This window comes from Gopherus flavomarginatus, chromosome 2 (assembly GCF_025201925.1).
Source record: "Gopherus flavomarginatus isolate rGopFla2 chromosome 2, rGopFla2.mat.asm, whole genome shotgun sequence".
In the NCBI taxonomy this organism is placed as follows: Eukaryota; Metazoa; Chordata; order Testudines; family Testudinidae; genus Gopherus; species Gopherus flavomarginatus.
The window spans coordinates 117,797,761-117,813,349 of NC_066618.1; the positions used below are offsets into that span (position 1 = coordinate 117,797,761).

At 42.6% G+C, this 15,589-nt stretch overlaps 1 protein-coding gene across 3 annotated transcripts in view; it reads left to right on the plus strand.

The window, feature by feature from the left end:
- The window catches only part of COL15A1 (collagen type XV alpha 1 chain), a 262,588-nt gene that overhangs the window by 92,146 nt on the left and 154,853 nt on the right, over positions 1–15,589 (plus strand). For all 3 annotated transcript variants that reach the window (XM_050938132.1, XM_050938131.1, XM_050938133.1), the window contains exons 3-4: positions 5,478–6,025; positions 14,862–14,936. In XM_050938132.1, the coding sequence (XP_050794089.1) occupies positions 5,478–6,025; positions 14,862–14,936 (623 nt within the window). The remainder of the gene's footprint in view (positions 1–5,477; positions 6,026–14,861; positions 14,937–15,589) is intronic.

Consider the following 15,589-nt stretch of genomic DNA (forward strand, 5'->3'; position numbering starts at 1 on the left):
GGTAGGAGTTGCTCAACCAACTCTAAGAGGCTAATTAATTAAGATGAACTGTTGTCAGCAGGAGGAAAAAAAACAGTTTTGTAGTGATAATCAATATAGCCCATTTAAGACAGTTTGATAAGAAGCAGGTGAATGAGCCCCTGATGACAGCCCCCCAACCTGAAGCAAATACTCACCAGCAACCACACACCACAGAACAAAAAAACTAACCCTGTCCTTGCAACAAAGCCCGATGCCAACTCTGTCCACATGTCTATTCAAGTGACACCATCATAGGACCTGATCACATCAGCCACGCCATCAGGGGCTTGTTCACGTGCACATCTACCAATGTGATATATGCCATCATGTGCCAGCAGTGCCCCTCTGCCATGTACATTGGCCAAACCGGACAGTCTACACAAAAGAAAAAATGGACACAAATTTGACATCAGGAATCCTCCTCCAGGGTTTCCTGTTATGTAAATGGACTAAATTCAGAGAGAGTGTGGTGTCAAACTGTTAGGCCTGTGCATGGTGACAAGTTCCAGAAACTTCCCAGATCTGGTGATCTTCCCACTGGAAAAGGATGCTTGCTCCTTATAGTGATTAGGGCTGAGGTTCTGTTGTGGACTGAACGGAATCTGGGATGATTGTAGAGGATTTTGGTAGTTGTCTGTCTGCCTCAGACCTACTTTTCCACCAACAATACTATACTTTCCATCCTTCTTTTTTCATCTGATAGAAGTCCTCCAAGAACCGTGGAGACCTGTGTGCATGATGAAACAAAAGGGGCATTCTGAGAACCATTGCATTGATGGTTCCTAGAAGGTGGTCTTGCTGACTCATCACAAAAGTTTCTCCTCTCTTATTTGGTAAACTGTTGTTGCCACCTGAGTAAGTTTTGGAATTTGGTGGGTTTGGAGGGCTACACCATGATAGAATGGCCCTCCTGTCTCCTGGAGGCAAGGAGACTCCTGGCCTTTGACTGGCTGAGATGATGCTTGTTCTGTGTGTTGGCTGGTGTCATGCTGTCTGGAGTGGCTCATGACTGTGACGGCAGATTGTCAGAAAACAGGGCAGACACCCCAAATTGGTGGTATGTTCTTTAATTAGATTTCACCAAGCTAGTCACAAATGTGAACTCCTGGATCATTATATCAGTCTTACAGTTGAGTCACAGACAGTCCCCTCAGACTCTCCAGTCTATCTTGCCACCCAGGCAAACTGAACTTTGTGATAAAAGGATCACTTACATAAAAAAATCACATCACATTTAGATTGCTTCCAGTCTCAAGAGACCAGTCACTTACCCCAAATCAATTGGTACTCTGGATCTTGCACCAAAGACAAGGCTGGAAGCCAATTCTCTAGTAAACTAACTAAAGGTTTATTAGCTAATAAAAGGAAATGAGAGTTATTGAGAGGTTAAAACAGGTAAAATATGTACACAGGTGAGTCACAGTTTATAACTCCAAATGGCAGCAGTGATGTAATAAACTGCCACTTTCCCAAGTCATTTCAGGGTACCCAGATTGTCTATGGGGATCTCTGCTTTGCATCTGGTATGCTTCCCTGTAAGAGTCCAAACAGTCCAGAGATGCACGATCTTTCCTTGAATCCATACTTTTATCTTCTCACCGAAAACAAGCTGATAGGGTCACTACCCATGTGGGCTTTTCCTTTGATGTCAGAGAGGGAGGAATGCATTCTGAGTCTTAGACTTCTGATCATCACGCACAATGACCATTTGCTTTGAAATTAGCACAATTCTGTTGAAGTTCTTCATTTGGATTCCACAAAGCTTCTTTCTTATTTGATGGGTTATTTAATAACAGAGTATTTACAATGTAAATGTTTGCTACTACATTATAATGGGATACAGATAAGTGAAAATGCAAGTAACATCCCATTAGTTTTCATGAAGTTTAAACACCAAATACACTTATAACAATCAATTTAATCTATACTAATACACAAGTGAATTGGCCTAGGGCTCTGGCATGAGCTGGCACCTGGTCTGCTAACATCACAGCTGGTTTGTTATGTCCTCCATGTCCACATGTAGTCTGAGGATCCAGCCCAAGGTGGGAGGAACTTAGTCAGAAGTGATTGTCTGTGGGGAGTCATTGAAAATACTATTACTACTTTAAGTGACAATAGAGGTAGATCATCTTCAGAAACAGGTTAAGGAGATGGTCTTAGAAATGCGGCTCATTCCTCTGAGTATACAAAATGTTCAGTGAAAGTAAGATCTACTGCTTCAACTTAGCATATCATTCCTTTTTGCTTATAAATGGTCCTGTTCAAATACTAATCTAAACTACAGAAGTCTGATTAACCATTTCACACTGCCTTTCCACGTTAAGGTACTATTATTACCCCGTGAAGAAGGAAAAAAGAAAGAGACACACAGGAATCACTGCTTCCCCTTTTAGTTTGACAGGAAACTGGATCCCACGGAGGTTAAGTCCATTAGTGGCTATTAGTCAGTATGGGTAAGGAATGGTATCCCTAGACTCTGTTTGTCAGAGGGTGGAGATGGGTGGCAGGAGAGAGATCACTTTATCATTACCTGTTAGGTTCACTCTGTCTGGGGCACCTGGCATTGGCCACTGTCAGTAGACAGGATACTGGCTAGATGGACCTTTGGTCTGACCCAGTACGGCCGTTCTTATGTCCTTATGTTCCTTTCCTGTTCTATGACCCTAAGAGCTTGTCTGCACTTACAGTGCTGCAGCAGCACAGCTGCGCCGGTGAAGCTGCACCGCTGTAGTGCTTAGTGAAGATGCTGCCTATGCCAATGGGAAAGCTTCTTCCATTGGTGTCGGTCCTGCACCTCCCTGATCAGCAGTACTTATGTCAATGAGAGATGCCCTCCTGTTGACATAGCACTGTCTGCGGCGGGGGTTAGGTTGGTATAATTATGTTGCTCAGTTATGTGACATAGTTAAACCAACATAGACTTGGTCAATACTACCAATTTAAGTGAACTCTACCTCTGTTACCACCTGCTGCAGCTCCTGGGTTATTACAGATTCACGCTTTGTGAGCAGCTTGCAGCTATGTAGGTGGAGTGCACTCAGCCACTTGGTTTGAGACACACATTATCCTGGCTGTCACATTAGCAAATATAAAATGAAGATTTATTTTAGGATCTAAAAATTGTAAAATAATATATATTGTTTGACAAAGAATGGGAATATAGAGTATGCCAGTAGATACTTGATCATTAAAGTAATTTAAGGAGTCAAGTTAGTCGTAACAGAGATAGGGACACATTTTTCATGTACAGTTTTAGAAAGACAACACTATCTGAGGATTTATTAATTGGAGTATTACATTCAAGACAGGAGAAAATATTTTAATATTGTGCATGGATATTATTAAGAAACATCCATGCACAAGTCTTTTGTCTCTCCTACCTCTATGAAGTTTAAAAATTCTGGAGGGGGTTCTGATAAGCGTTAATCAAAGGTATGGAGAATTCTAGCTACAATGATATCTTACATTTTTCAGGATAAGAGGCTGCTATGGAGGTGAAGGAGGAGGAGTGTATGATCTTATTGCTATGTACAAATACATACAATGGATAACCAAGACTTAGATTCTAATTAAGCCACATGTGGAATTAACCAGACATTCCTGGTTATTAAAAATTCTATAATGATTTTAGTGTTTTATTTCTCAGAAGATGACTGGCATTTGGAAGTCTCTGTTCTTGGAAGTATTGGTAGAATCTGCCTTACTAGTAATCTGGAAAATATGAATAAAAATAAGATTAGATGCTCAATGCTGGTCATACTCAGATCCTCAGAGTTAAACTGACTACAAAGGAGGGGTTTTCTTCCAGGGCATATTTTCAGGGACCATTACTTCTGGGTATGTTATGGAATGGAAATTCCCTGACTTCAAACTGAGATTTAACTACTGAAGAATGTTTTTTGTATTAAGAAACCATGGGAAAAAACATTCCTTGAATTGACAAAAGTGGTGTAAAATGGAAACTGAAATCCTTGTAATATGTGTTTGAACAAAGTTTTAGGATTGCCAACTTTCTGATTGCAGAAAACTGAACACCCCTGCCCCACCCATAGGCCCTGCCCCTGCCCCGTCCCTAGCTCACTCCATCCTCCTCCCCATGTCGTTCACCTTTTCTGTACCATCGGTCACTCGCTCACTTTCACTGGGCTGGGAGGGGTGAGAGCTCTGGCTGAGGAGGCAGGCTCTGGGGAGGGGATTGGGGATTAGGGGTTTGGGGTCCAGAAGGGGGCTGCAGGCTGGGGGCTGGGGCCAAGGGGTTCAGAGTGGGAAGAGACTCCAGCTGAGACGGGGGTTAGGGTGAGGGAGGGAGGGAAAGCTCAGGCTGGAGGTGCAAGCTCTGGTGCAGGGCCAGGGAGGAGGGATTTGGGATGCAGGAGGGGGCTCTGGGCTGGTTCCAGCCAATGGGAACTGCAGAACTGGTGCTCAGGGTGGGGCAGCATCAAGCCAGGACAGGCAGGGAACCTGCCTTAGCCGTACTGCGCTGCTGACTGGACTTTTAACAGCCTGGTCAGCAGTACTAACCGGAGCCTCCAGGAACCCTTTTTGACCGGGCATTCCAGTCAAAAAGTGGATGCCTGGCAACCCTACTTTTAAAGCAAATCCTCCAAGGTATCTTGCTCACAATTAGAGCTGTGCAAATAACAGATTTTTTGGGCTAGTCTGAAAAAAATATGTTTAGAGTCAAACTAACAACAAAATTTTTCAAAATTTTTTGTGAATTGAGTAAAAAACAATTTCAATTTAAGCTGAATGAAACATTTTGGTTGAACCAAAACTAAAAAGTTTTGGCTTTGATTGGGAGCATTCTTAAATGGTTTTGATTTTTTTTTAAAAAGGAAGCTTTGAAACAAAATATAATTTTGAACCAAAAAAAATTGAAATGTTTCATTTAAAAAATGTCAAAATAAAACATCCCAGGGTTTGGTTATTTTTTCCCCAGGTTGCTTTTCATCCAAAACAATCTGGTAAAACTGGCATGAAGTCACAAGACATTTTGGTGTTGCGAAGTCTGCATTTTCCATTACAAAAAAGTTTCATAGAAAATATTCTCTCAGCTCAACTTGTAACCTTATCCTGCATTTGTAAAACTCCACTGCATTGTTTGTGCCAGGTTGTTGCTTCGTCCCTTCATCATGGCTATGTTACAATATCTTTGTTTATTTGAGAAAACAAAGGAATAAATTCTCCGTTCTCTCATCTCCTCTCTGCAAGTGCATGTAACTCGTGGTTTATGAAGGGCTAAAGGAGAACATTTTTGTAGGAGCATGTGCCTAATTTTAAACATGTGAGTAGTACTGGCAGTCAATGAGATTTCTCATGTGCTCAAGCACCTTGCTGAATAGGGGTTTCAAATATTAGCACATTAGCAGTAGTGTAACTTCATGTAAACTTCATAATGTTAAATAAAACATAGACACCTGGAGTAAATAACATATTTTTGTCTCATGCTACAGAACGAGGATCAAAGGGTCATCTTGATCTGACAGAGCTGATAGGAGTTCCACTCCCTCTTTCTGTCTCCTTTATCACTGGCTATGGAGGGTTTCCAGCTTACAGTTTTGGACCAGATGCTAACATCGGCCGTTTGACAAGCACTTTAATACCACTGACCTTCTATAATGATTTTGCTATCGTAGTTACAGTAAAACCGAACAGCGATGATGGAGGTGTACTATTTGCAATAACAGATGCCTTTCAGAAAACTATATACTTGGGAATGAGACTATCACCGGTTGATGATGGCACCCAGAGAATAATCATGTACTACACAGAGCCTGGTTCCTACATCTCCCGAGAGGCTGCTTCATTTAAAGTTCCAGTGATGACTAATAAATGGAATCGGTTTACAGTGACTGTTCAGGGAAACGACACTGTTCTGTTCATGGACTGTGAAGAGTATAACAGAGTTCAGTTTCAGAGGTCATCTCGGGCCTTGCAATTTGAATCCAACTCTGGTATATTTGTTGGAAATGCAGGAGCAACAGGATTGGAAAAATTCACAGTAAGTACAGTATGATGGATTCTAAATGTTTTTGATAGATGCTTCCTTTCAAAGAAGTTCTGAGTGCAATGGCTAAGCATGAAGATAAGTCACATCTGATATGTCCTGTACTTTCCATACACATGGAGCAAAAAATGTAGGAAATGATACAATTAAGTCAATGCAACCTTAATTCTCTCTTCTAGTGTGTTTACATTATGACACAGTCTTTAATTATGTAATCACATGCTAACATTTACATAGGATTCCTACTTTATACAGGGCTGAGGTTGGATGGTGCTCAGGGAATGAATCAGTTGTGTAAGGAATGAGGCTCTTGTCTGCAGGACCTCTTGCTGTAGAAGCTGGAATGTGGGCAGATAAAGGATTGTCTTGTGGTTAAGGCAGATAAATGTCACACTGAGGAATTCATTCCTATCTCTTGCTCTGCTACAGTGTTCCTATGTGATACTGAGCAAGTAACTAAAGCCAAAATTGCCACAAGTGGCCATTAGTTGTGTTCCTTATTTTGAGTGCCCAAATGGAGACACCAGTGGTCTGATTTGCAGCAGGGCCGTGCACTCATAACTACAACTGAAGTCAGTAGAAGCTGTGGATGGTTAGTACTTCTGACAAGGACAGTGTGGTCTGAAGGAATAAGCTTGAGCTTGAGAATCAGGACATCATGAGTTCTTATTCTGGCTCTGCTGTTCAAATCACTTCAGCCTTCTTTCTTAGTGTGGCCATCTGTAAAATGAGGATAAGAAAATGTATTCCTCCTCAACCTAGGGGATTATTAGGATTAATTAATGTTTGTACAATACTGTGATTGTATACAGTGATATAAAAATGCTAAGTACTTTGAAAAATCAGCCCCTAGGTGTCTTCAGTCAAGTGCCCAGTCACCAAGAAAACCAAAATTAGTGGCACCTAATTAGTTGGCAAATTTTGGTCTATGTGCTCAGTTCTCCCGCTGTAAAATAGCAATAGTAGTACATTACCCCTTCGCAAGGGAGCTGTGAAGGTAAATTTGTTAATGTTTGAGGGGATCAGATGCTGCAATGATAAGAACTATAGAAAAGCTATTGAGGAAATTATTAATTCCTTATTTGGTACAATGGTTGGATGGTGTGCAGTGATTAAGGCACAGGGCCATAGGTGCTGGAAGTAGGGGTTCTGGGGGTACTACTGGACCCCCTGGCTTGAAGTGGTTTCTATTATATACAAGGCTAACAGTTTTGGTTAAATGGCTCTCAGCCCCCCCATTATAAAAATTGTTCCGGCACCTGTGCACAGGGCCACAAACTGAATGATGAAAATAGAAAGAAATATTGAGCCACCTCATTTGCTGTACCTCACCCAATACATGCCTGGATCAAGGGAGGAGTCCTGTAGAAAATGTAGTATATGATCATATCAGTTAAAACTGTATCAAAATGCACTTGCACAGTGGGCAGAATTAGGGTTGCCCAGGCAATCTTAATTTGGGCATTTCTTGATGGCTGAGTGTTTGACTTTACAACCTTAATAACTTTTTTGGTTTTGTTTGTGATCAGATGCTGTATTTTTCTAGCATTTCTAGTATTTTTTTTAAAAAGGAAAACAAATTCTATCATGTTCAGATGTAACATTGATGTTTACACTGTGTGTGTGTGTGTGTGTGTGTGTGTGTGTAGTCACATAAGTGTGTGTGTGTACATAATACTCAATATAAAGAGAGAGAGATTGAATACTGAATGAGACTATGTAGATCTTTTGGTATATTTCATGTGTGAGTCATAGCGTGAATAGACTAAAAATGTGGCGGGAGAGAACATTAATACATTCATGATTGTTTTGGTCAGCCTAGATGTCTATGACCATTGCAGGATTTAGTTCACAGAGGGTTTGCAACACGGATTCTGCAAGTCCAGTTGACAGGACTGGAAGAAAAGGAAGACTGCAGGTTTTTCTTGGAGGTTTGGGTCTAATGAGCTTCCAGTGTTGTGAGCTCAATCCTTGAGGGGGCCATTTAGGGATCTGGGAAAAATCTGTCTGGGTATTGGGCCCCCTTTGAGCAGGGGGTTGGATTAGATGACCTCCTGAGGTCCCTTCTAACCCTGATATTCTATCAGTCTATGAAGTCAGTGGGAGTCTTTGCATTGACTTCAAATGGGCATTGAATCAGGCTTTGGTAGAGGCTTCATTTCTGTATTAATTTGTGCTAGAGATCTCTGTAGATCTATTGCACCTTTTAAAAAATGTATATAAAAAAAAATCTGAGTGCCGAATTTCACTGTCCTGGCTCATGCAACCAGTCCCATTAAGTTGGTGTGAACTGTGGGAGTCCAGCAAAATCAGGCTACTTTGCTTAATGTCCCTAGCTTTAGGCACCCAAATTTGAAAGGTTAGGCATAAAGATTGAGAAGGTGATTTCCACAGTACAGTAGTTTGTATCTGTGCTGAATACAAATTTATAATGTGTTACACGTGGGGACATTTTTTTTCCATAAAAATACACAGTTGCACACTGTTTGGTCATGTCATTATGGTAAAACAACATGAAACAAACTTAGGCTTATGTGAATTTCAGCAGATAACCTGATTACTTTTTTATCGCATTTGTGAACTCGACTATGGAAGAACAGCTTATCCTGGGCCATAAAACTGAATGTTGTAGTTCCATTTGAGTTGCACCCATTGCTGAAGCTGGAAAAAAGAAGGTGGTGGTTCTCTCCCTCACTCTGGGCACAAGCCAGCTTCCGGCCTCTTGAGATGCCGAAATCAGATACAACTCACAGCAGATGCTGCAAATGTTCAGAATATGATCCCTTATGCTCTGTGGGCCTCCTCTGATTTGTTTACCCCTCAGTGAGATTCAGATCCATGATGGACACAACAGGCATGTGTCTAGGGCTCCAGAGACATGTGATGAGATCAAAATTTCAGCTGTCATGGGAACAGTTGTTTCTGGCCCTCATGACTGCAAAGAAAAGCTTGAAAACATGAGCCAAGTGCAACTGACGCAGTGATGTCTGCCTGAGTCTGCAGAGAGGCTGTAGCAGAGGTGGGAACTGCAACCTTTATTGCCAAGGAGGAAACTGCCTGGCCCCACACTCTCTACCAAGGCAGACTTGCCACCACTCCCCAGGCTGGGCAACTTGACTGGAGGTAGTGGCTGGGCTCTGCAGAATTGACTTCACTTTGAGAGGGCGCACTTTGCTCCCCTGACCTTTTGATTCCAGAAGTCAGACTAGGGAAGGGAAATGGTGGCATCTGCCAAACAACTTCCATTCATGGCACCAGAATAAGAAGCTGCTCTTGATAGAGCATGCAGGTCTGTGATTCTCTCTCTCTTTTCTTGTATGATTCACAATGAAAGAGCACATAATCACTGGATATCTGAACTGCCCATCATGAGGCAGTGAGAGGAATGGGAGAGGTCACATATTTCTGAGCCTATTGTTTCAGACCTCTGCAAATATCTGCACGCTTGCACTTGTTTCACAGGGCTAGGGACTTTAACAAATTATCCTCCCCCCCGATTCTAGAGGCATCCTCAAAAGCATGCTAGATCACTGATTCAGCCCAGTTCAAATCCTGGTTGCATCCACTCCCACTTCTGCTCAGTAGTAAGATACACTGGGCATATGCTTGTATTTTTGATGCTATGCTGTGTTAGCTCTACTGTCGCAAGGCATGCTGTGCGAGAAGTAAAGAAGCCCAGCGGAGAGTCCTTGACCTATCCTGGCAGATTCATTGTGTATACACACAGCACCGTCCCTTGCTGCTGTTCCCAAAAAGAGCACAGTACACTACCCCCACGCACCCTCCAGCGCCCACTGTCAACATCAACATGCATGCAGGGAGCTTTCAGCGACTCTACCTTCTGTCTCCCCGCCAACCAACATGCATGTCAAACCACCCTCTCCTGCTGCTCCCATCTTTCTCAACACTATTACTTATTACCTCCATTCATCTATTGTTTCCTCCGCTCATAAAGGCAGCTAATAGAAACAGTACTTTGGAAAGCTTTCCCTTAAGTATACTCCTATCTCATCATGAGAGCAGTAGCACAGAGGGAACAGAGGGCCAGAAGCTCAGAGGCAGCATAGTATAGACATGTATAGACTCCTACCCTGGAATCTGCATGTATTGTTAAATGACAACAACAGCAACACATAATGCTCAGCCTATGTTTTCTTCTGATCTCAGATCTTCTTACCATTTTTTCTCAGCAAGACCCAAGACCCCTCTGTCCCTGCTCCTAGGTCTCTGTTCTCTGAGAGGCACCTGGAGCTACTGTAACATGACTCAGCTGATTGGATATTAGATTGCATCAGCAAAAATAACTGCCTCTCTCTATAGGGTTCTAGCTTCCCCGAGTGACTCATAAGTAGAGCCTTCCCTTACTTCATGGAGAGCCCTAGAACCTGCTACCCTTACTGGCGTCTTGTAAGGCTACCAGTTAGCAACTCAGATCCTTGCCATTCACAAAATATACAAAGAGTGGAGAGATGCATCAGGATACCCTCTAGGCAGACTCAAGGTTTGTTGGAAAGGAGACAGCAAGATAGTGGTGGTTGTGTATTAGCAAAGGTGAGGAGGGAGGAAGGAAAAGGCAGGAGAACTTGTACATCCTTCGTTGTGGCTGCCATTTTGAGCAAAGGGTGGGGGAACAAAAGCTCAGGAGGCAGACTGATTGTAGACAAATATGGCAGCACCCTTATAGTACCTGGAACTAGGTGCTTAAAACCCCTTTCCCACAACCTTTTTTATAAAAATATCTTTCAATACTTACTAGATGTGTCCCTCTTTCCCCCTGAAATTTGGTTCTCCTCCTGTGGTTGCCATGGTTGTGATGTGGTAAACTTCTGGGTCTCCAGGACTGGGTCTACTTCTGTCCCCCAAGGTGATGAGAAGTGAGGGTTAAGTCTTTGTGCTTGGTGCCCGGTCACTGCTTGTTGGTATACACACAATGCAGTGGCTCAATGGTGGCATCTCTCCCAAATATACAGTCTAGCACCTCATCTCAGAGAGCTCAGTGGTTTGAGCATTGGCCTGCTAAACTAAGGGTTATGAGCTCAATCCTTGAGGGGGCTATTTAGGGATCTGGGGCAAAAGTCTGTCTGGGGAATTGGTCCCCCTTTGAGAAGGGTTGGACTAGATGACCTCCTAAGGTCCCTTCCAACCCTGATATTCTATGATTGTAGCCACAGACCCTGCAAGGTACTATTGTTGTCCTTTTTGCTCTTTTAACCCATCTGGAGCTCCCTTCCCTTCCTTTAGTGCAGCACTGGATTTGGTCCCAGTTGTGCCCCCTCGCTTTCATTTGTCCAGATAACTGCTGGAGTATTTGTACACTGTGGTGGCTAACTTTCAGATGTTTCTGTACTGTGACAAAGTCAGGTCGGACAGCTGCAGGAGGGTCTGGGAAAGGGTATGTTAGCCTTAGAATGCTAAAGGCCCTTTTTCCAACAAGCTGGGAAAGGGTTCCTTCAGGTCAATTAGGGACACTTGAGTCCAATTAAGGGCTTCCTGAAACCTATTAAAATCTCTCTCCTGGGGAAGAGGGGAAGCAAACTGCTGCAAGGCTGGAGGTAGCAGGGAGATAGGCTTCTCCAGTGTGAGAGACTGCACTCCTCCACATAGGGGAGATACCCAAAACCCAGTGCCTGTTTAGGGGAAGGACTGACACCCCAGGGCCAGCGACAGGACAACTCCTGCCCCAGTGAAGGGGCCAGGGAAAGGTATTCCCTTTTGTTTTGGTGTGGTATAGACTTTTCCCCTTTGTCTGGTGGAGGAGCACTCCTCAGGCCTGCCTTGAGGCTTACTGGGAAGGCTCTGAGAAACAAATCCCGAAGAGGGAAGACAGACACACTCCTGGGTGGAGGTCTGATTTACCCCAGGACATGTCCCTGCCAGAGGAGGGAGCACTAAGTCTGGCAGGCAGAAGGGGTGCCTTGCCACAGTACTCACTCCTCTCTTCAGAGGGCAATGAAATGCAGGGCATTAGCAGAAGACCTCACTGATGCTCCACTCACCAAGGCATGATTGCTCAATAAACAGGAGTATGACACAGGTTTCTGAAGTCCCCGCAAGTTGGAATCACAATGACAAGATCCTGTTGGCGTGTGAGCATTTAAACAGCAAGGCGATATCTGGTCAGGATGTCTCTGGCACACAGAAAAGGTCACATAGATAGACAGGCAACCTCAGTACCTAGCAAAGCATCATGAGATACTGATGGGATGACTTGGCAGATGCACAACATTGCTATGTATCCGCACCTACCTTGCTGCAGGCAAAATCATCCAACATTTAAGTCAATCTGTTTCTAAAGTAAGCTTAAGAACATGTGTTCAAAGGCCAGATGAGTCATGACAAAATACTTTGTGGATGTTGGGCGTTCTAATGCAAATCAAGTCACGATGATCTGTAACAAAGTGTAGACAAGCCATTAGATTGTAAGCTCTTATGTGAAGTGACCATCTTTTAGTTCTGAGCTTGTACAGCAGCTAGCACAAAGGGGTCCTAGTCCATTACTGGGGATACTAGGGCAATAAAATAGAAATAATAAATAGATAAAAATGTTAGTAATCAATGTCAGAGGAGGAGGCTTTTGTGTAACAGTGATGTGTGTGTTGTAAAGGGCAAAGAGGAGATCAGTATTGGATGAGTGGAGGATGAAGGCTGAGGCGCAAAAGGGCAAGGTCTTTTTGGTAGTTTAGACCAACTTCGTGGGATCTATCTAGCTATCTATCAGTGCTACCTTGTCCTGAAAATGAAAAGAGAGCCAGTGGTTTTGCTTGAGGATGGGGATCATGTGGCTCTGTGTGAATGTGAGAGAGAGAGAGAGGATGGCAACAACATTCTTCATATACTAGAAACCGGAGAGCTGGGGGTGTTGGTAGACCTTAGAGAAGGGATTTGCAATAGTCACTGCACAAGGAGATGAGGACATGGATTTAGATTTCAGCTGAGATGGAGCTGAAGAATTGATGTATATGAATAATATTGCAGACATTGGAATAGATAGGTTCATAGACTATTAAACAGAGGAAGGACATGAAAAATTCAAGGTCCAGGATGGTGCCAATGATATCGGGCAGTGCAGTCTGATGGGAGACCTTGGTCGAGCAGGGAGATATTTAGTTGTGTCTGAGGATGGGCATCTTATTCATGAGAAGCGCTTCTGACTTAATAAATACAACAGTAATAATCACCCATTTGAATTAATTTGTTGCTCATTTGAGAATTTCTGACCAAGAAACCTTAGTGACATTAAAAAGTACATGGTCTGCAGAAAAGAATATTGGATGTAGTTCTGTAAGGCATGCAAAAAAGAGTGGAGTTAAGATGTAGGAACAAAATTACCCCAGAAATTAGAGAGGCAAAAAAGGGGTGTTTTTGGCTTTGCTGCCTTCCGAAGGGTAGAAATGGGCTGAAATAACAATTCTTCAGGCTTCTAAGTGTAAAGTAGGGTCCTTATCCAAACTTAGTTGCCTGGCTTTAGGAACCCAAATGAGTGGCATAATTTTAGAGATGTGGGTGCTTAACTTTAAGCCCCTAGGTTTGAAAATGCGATCTAATTTTCTTTAAAGGCAGTTTTAACAAAGTAAACTGTTAGGGTTAAGCATTTTGAATATGTAGTACACCACTGCATGTACTTGTAGGGAGCGTAGTATATTTTTTAAATACTGTCTCAGAAGTTGCTCAGCTGCATACTCTTTCTGAACCCCAAACTGGACTTCAGAGAAACATTGTGCATGTTTCCATGAAGAGTTTTACATAGTTGTTAGACTTCTGCACCATTTACAATACTTTGTGCACACATTTTACGTCTTCATATATTCAAATTAAGTACTACGTATACCTTTTGAATGAATTTTTCTATTAGAGCATGCATGTTACTGTGTGTTCTCTTGCTTAACCCATCTTCCAGCAGCTCATAAATTTGGCAAGCATATTTCTTTTGAGCTGACGTTTTCCATGCTTGCTTTCAGCCCAAAGGGACACTTGTTTGGAAAGTTTTCGAGGTAAATATGGTTCAGCTGTTCTTGAGTATTGCCTGTGCTAAAGAAATAGACTGTTCCTATTTCCCACTGTTGTTAGTAACTCACATTGCTGTGCTATCTTTGGGTTGCTACTGCTTTAAAACAAGATTAAGTTTTTTGTTGGTAAAATTAGACAAGCTGTTTGATTTGTTTATAATTTACAATATTAAAATAGATGTAAAATGTATTATTCTAACAATTTAAAGTGACAGATTAAATGCCAGGATGAGTTATTGAAGAGAAATCTGAATAAATATGTGAGCATACCAGATATTTTTCCTCAACATTTCACAAGGCATATAATGTAACTCACACAGATCCACTATTATCCTAGTAACAAACTCATAAATCATATAACAAATTTTATAAATGGAATGGGATATTGAAATATGGCTAAGTAATCGAGCCAATGTACTGGGAATTAACTATTTGGAAGGGCCCTATACATACCAATTGAAACTGCACCACCAATAACAATTCCTTAATTTTTATTTTTTTTTATTTTCTCCATCTATTAGCAATAATAATCTCAGCAGAGGGCCTTTTCTAGAGATTGATGAGTGGCTTAATTAATGACCCTTCAGGCAATGTTTTGGTCCATCAAGCTTCTTACAGCTGATGAGGATCTCCAAGAACTTCCCAGCTTCTGTGGTGGTGGTTGTTAATAATTAAGATCATGTGTGTTACTAGTGAAACTTCATGCTTTCGATAATTTTCCAAAGTAAACAAGGTCCAGTCTGTTCTTTTTCCCCCCCACAATACTTTCTTGAAGGTTATTTGAAGAGAGTATTTCCTTGAACTGCTTTTGTTATTTCATTTAGGGGTCGATTCAACAACTAATGATCAAACCTGACCCAAGGGCTACTGAAGACCAATGTGAAGATGATGACCCATATGTGAGTACTCACACACACACCTCTCCATCTGTTCACAGTGGTGTGTGCCAAGGATTTGAATTGCAATAGCACTTTTTAAACAAAACTATAAGGAGGTGGGATGTAGGCAGTCTTTCTTAGTGGTCAGAGAGCAGATGTCAGGTCTAGTGGGCAGAGCAGACATCCAGGTCGGGGAGCAAAAGCAGAAGTCAGAGCTGAAGTCAACTGCCAAATACCAGAGTTAAGGGGTCCAGCCAGAGTCAGGACCAGAAATCGAAGCTGAGAATTGGAGCCAAGGCCAGATACCAAATGCCAGACCCAAGGGTTGAACCAGAGTTGGAGTCAGAAGTCAGAGTCAGGATTGATAGCCAATGGTCATGAGCAAATTGAAAGGGCAGGAACCAGAGAGAGACAGGGATCAGGCGTGGAGTAGGATCAAAGTGGGAGCTAGGAGTAAGGAACAGGTCTGCAGCAGAGAAGGACTCAGGAACAGAGTTGGATACAGATTGCAAGAGGCAGGCAAGAGCAAGGTGAAACATGGCAGCAGCAGCAGCAGAAGAAAATTTGCGCAGTTGCTTGGACAGTCCTCCCAGTTAACTTCTTAGCTTAAGTAGTGGGTGTGAGCCAGTCAGGTGGCTGTAGGCCTTGGGAGCTCCGAGTGGACTTCCTGTGGG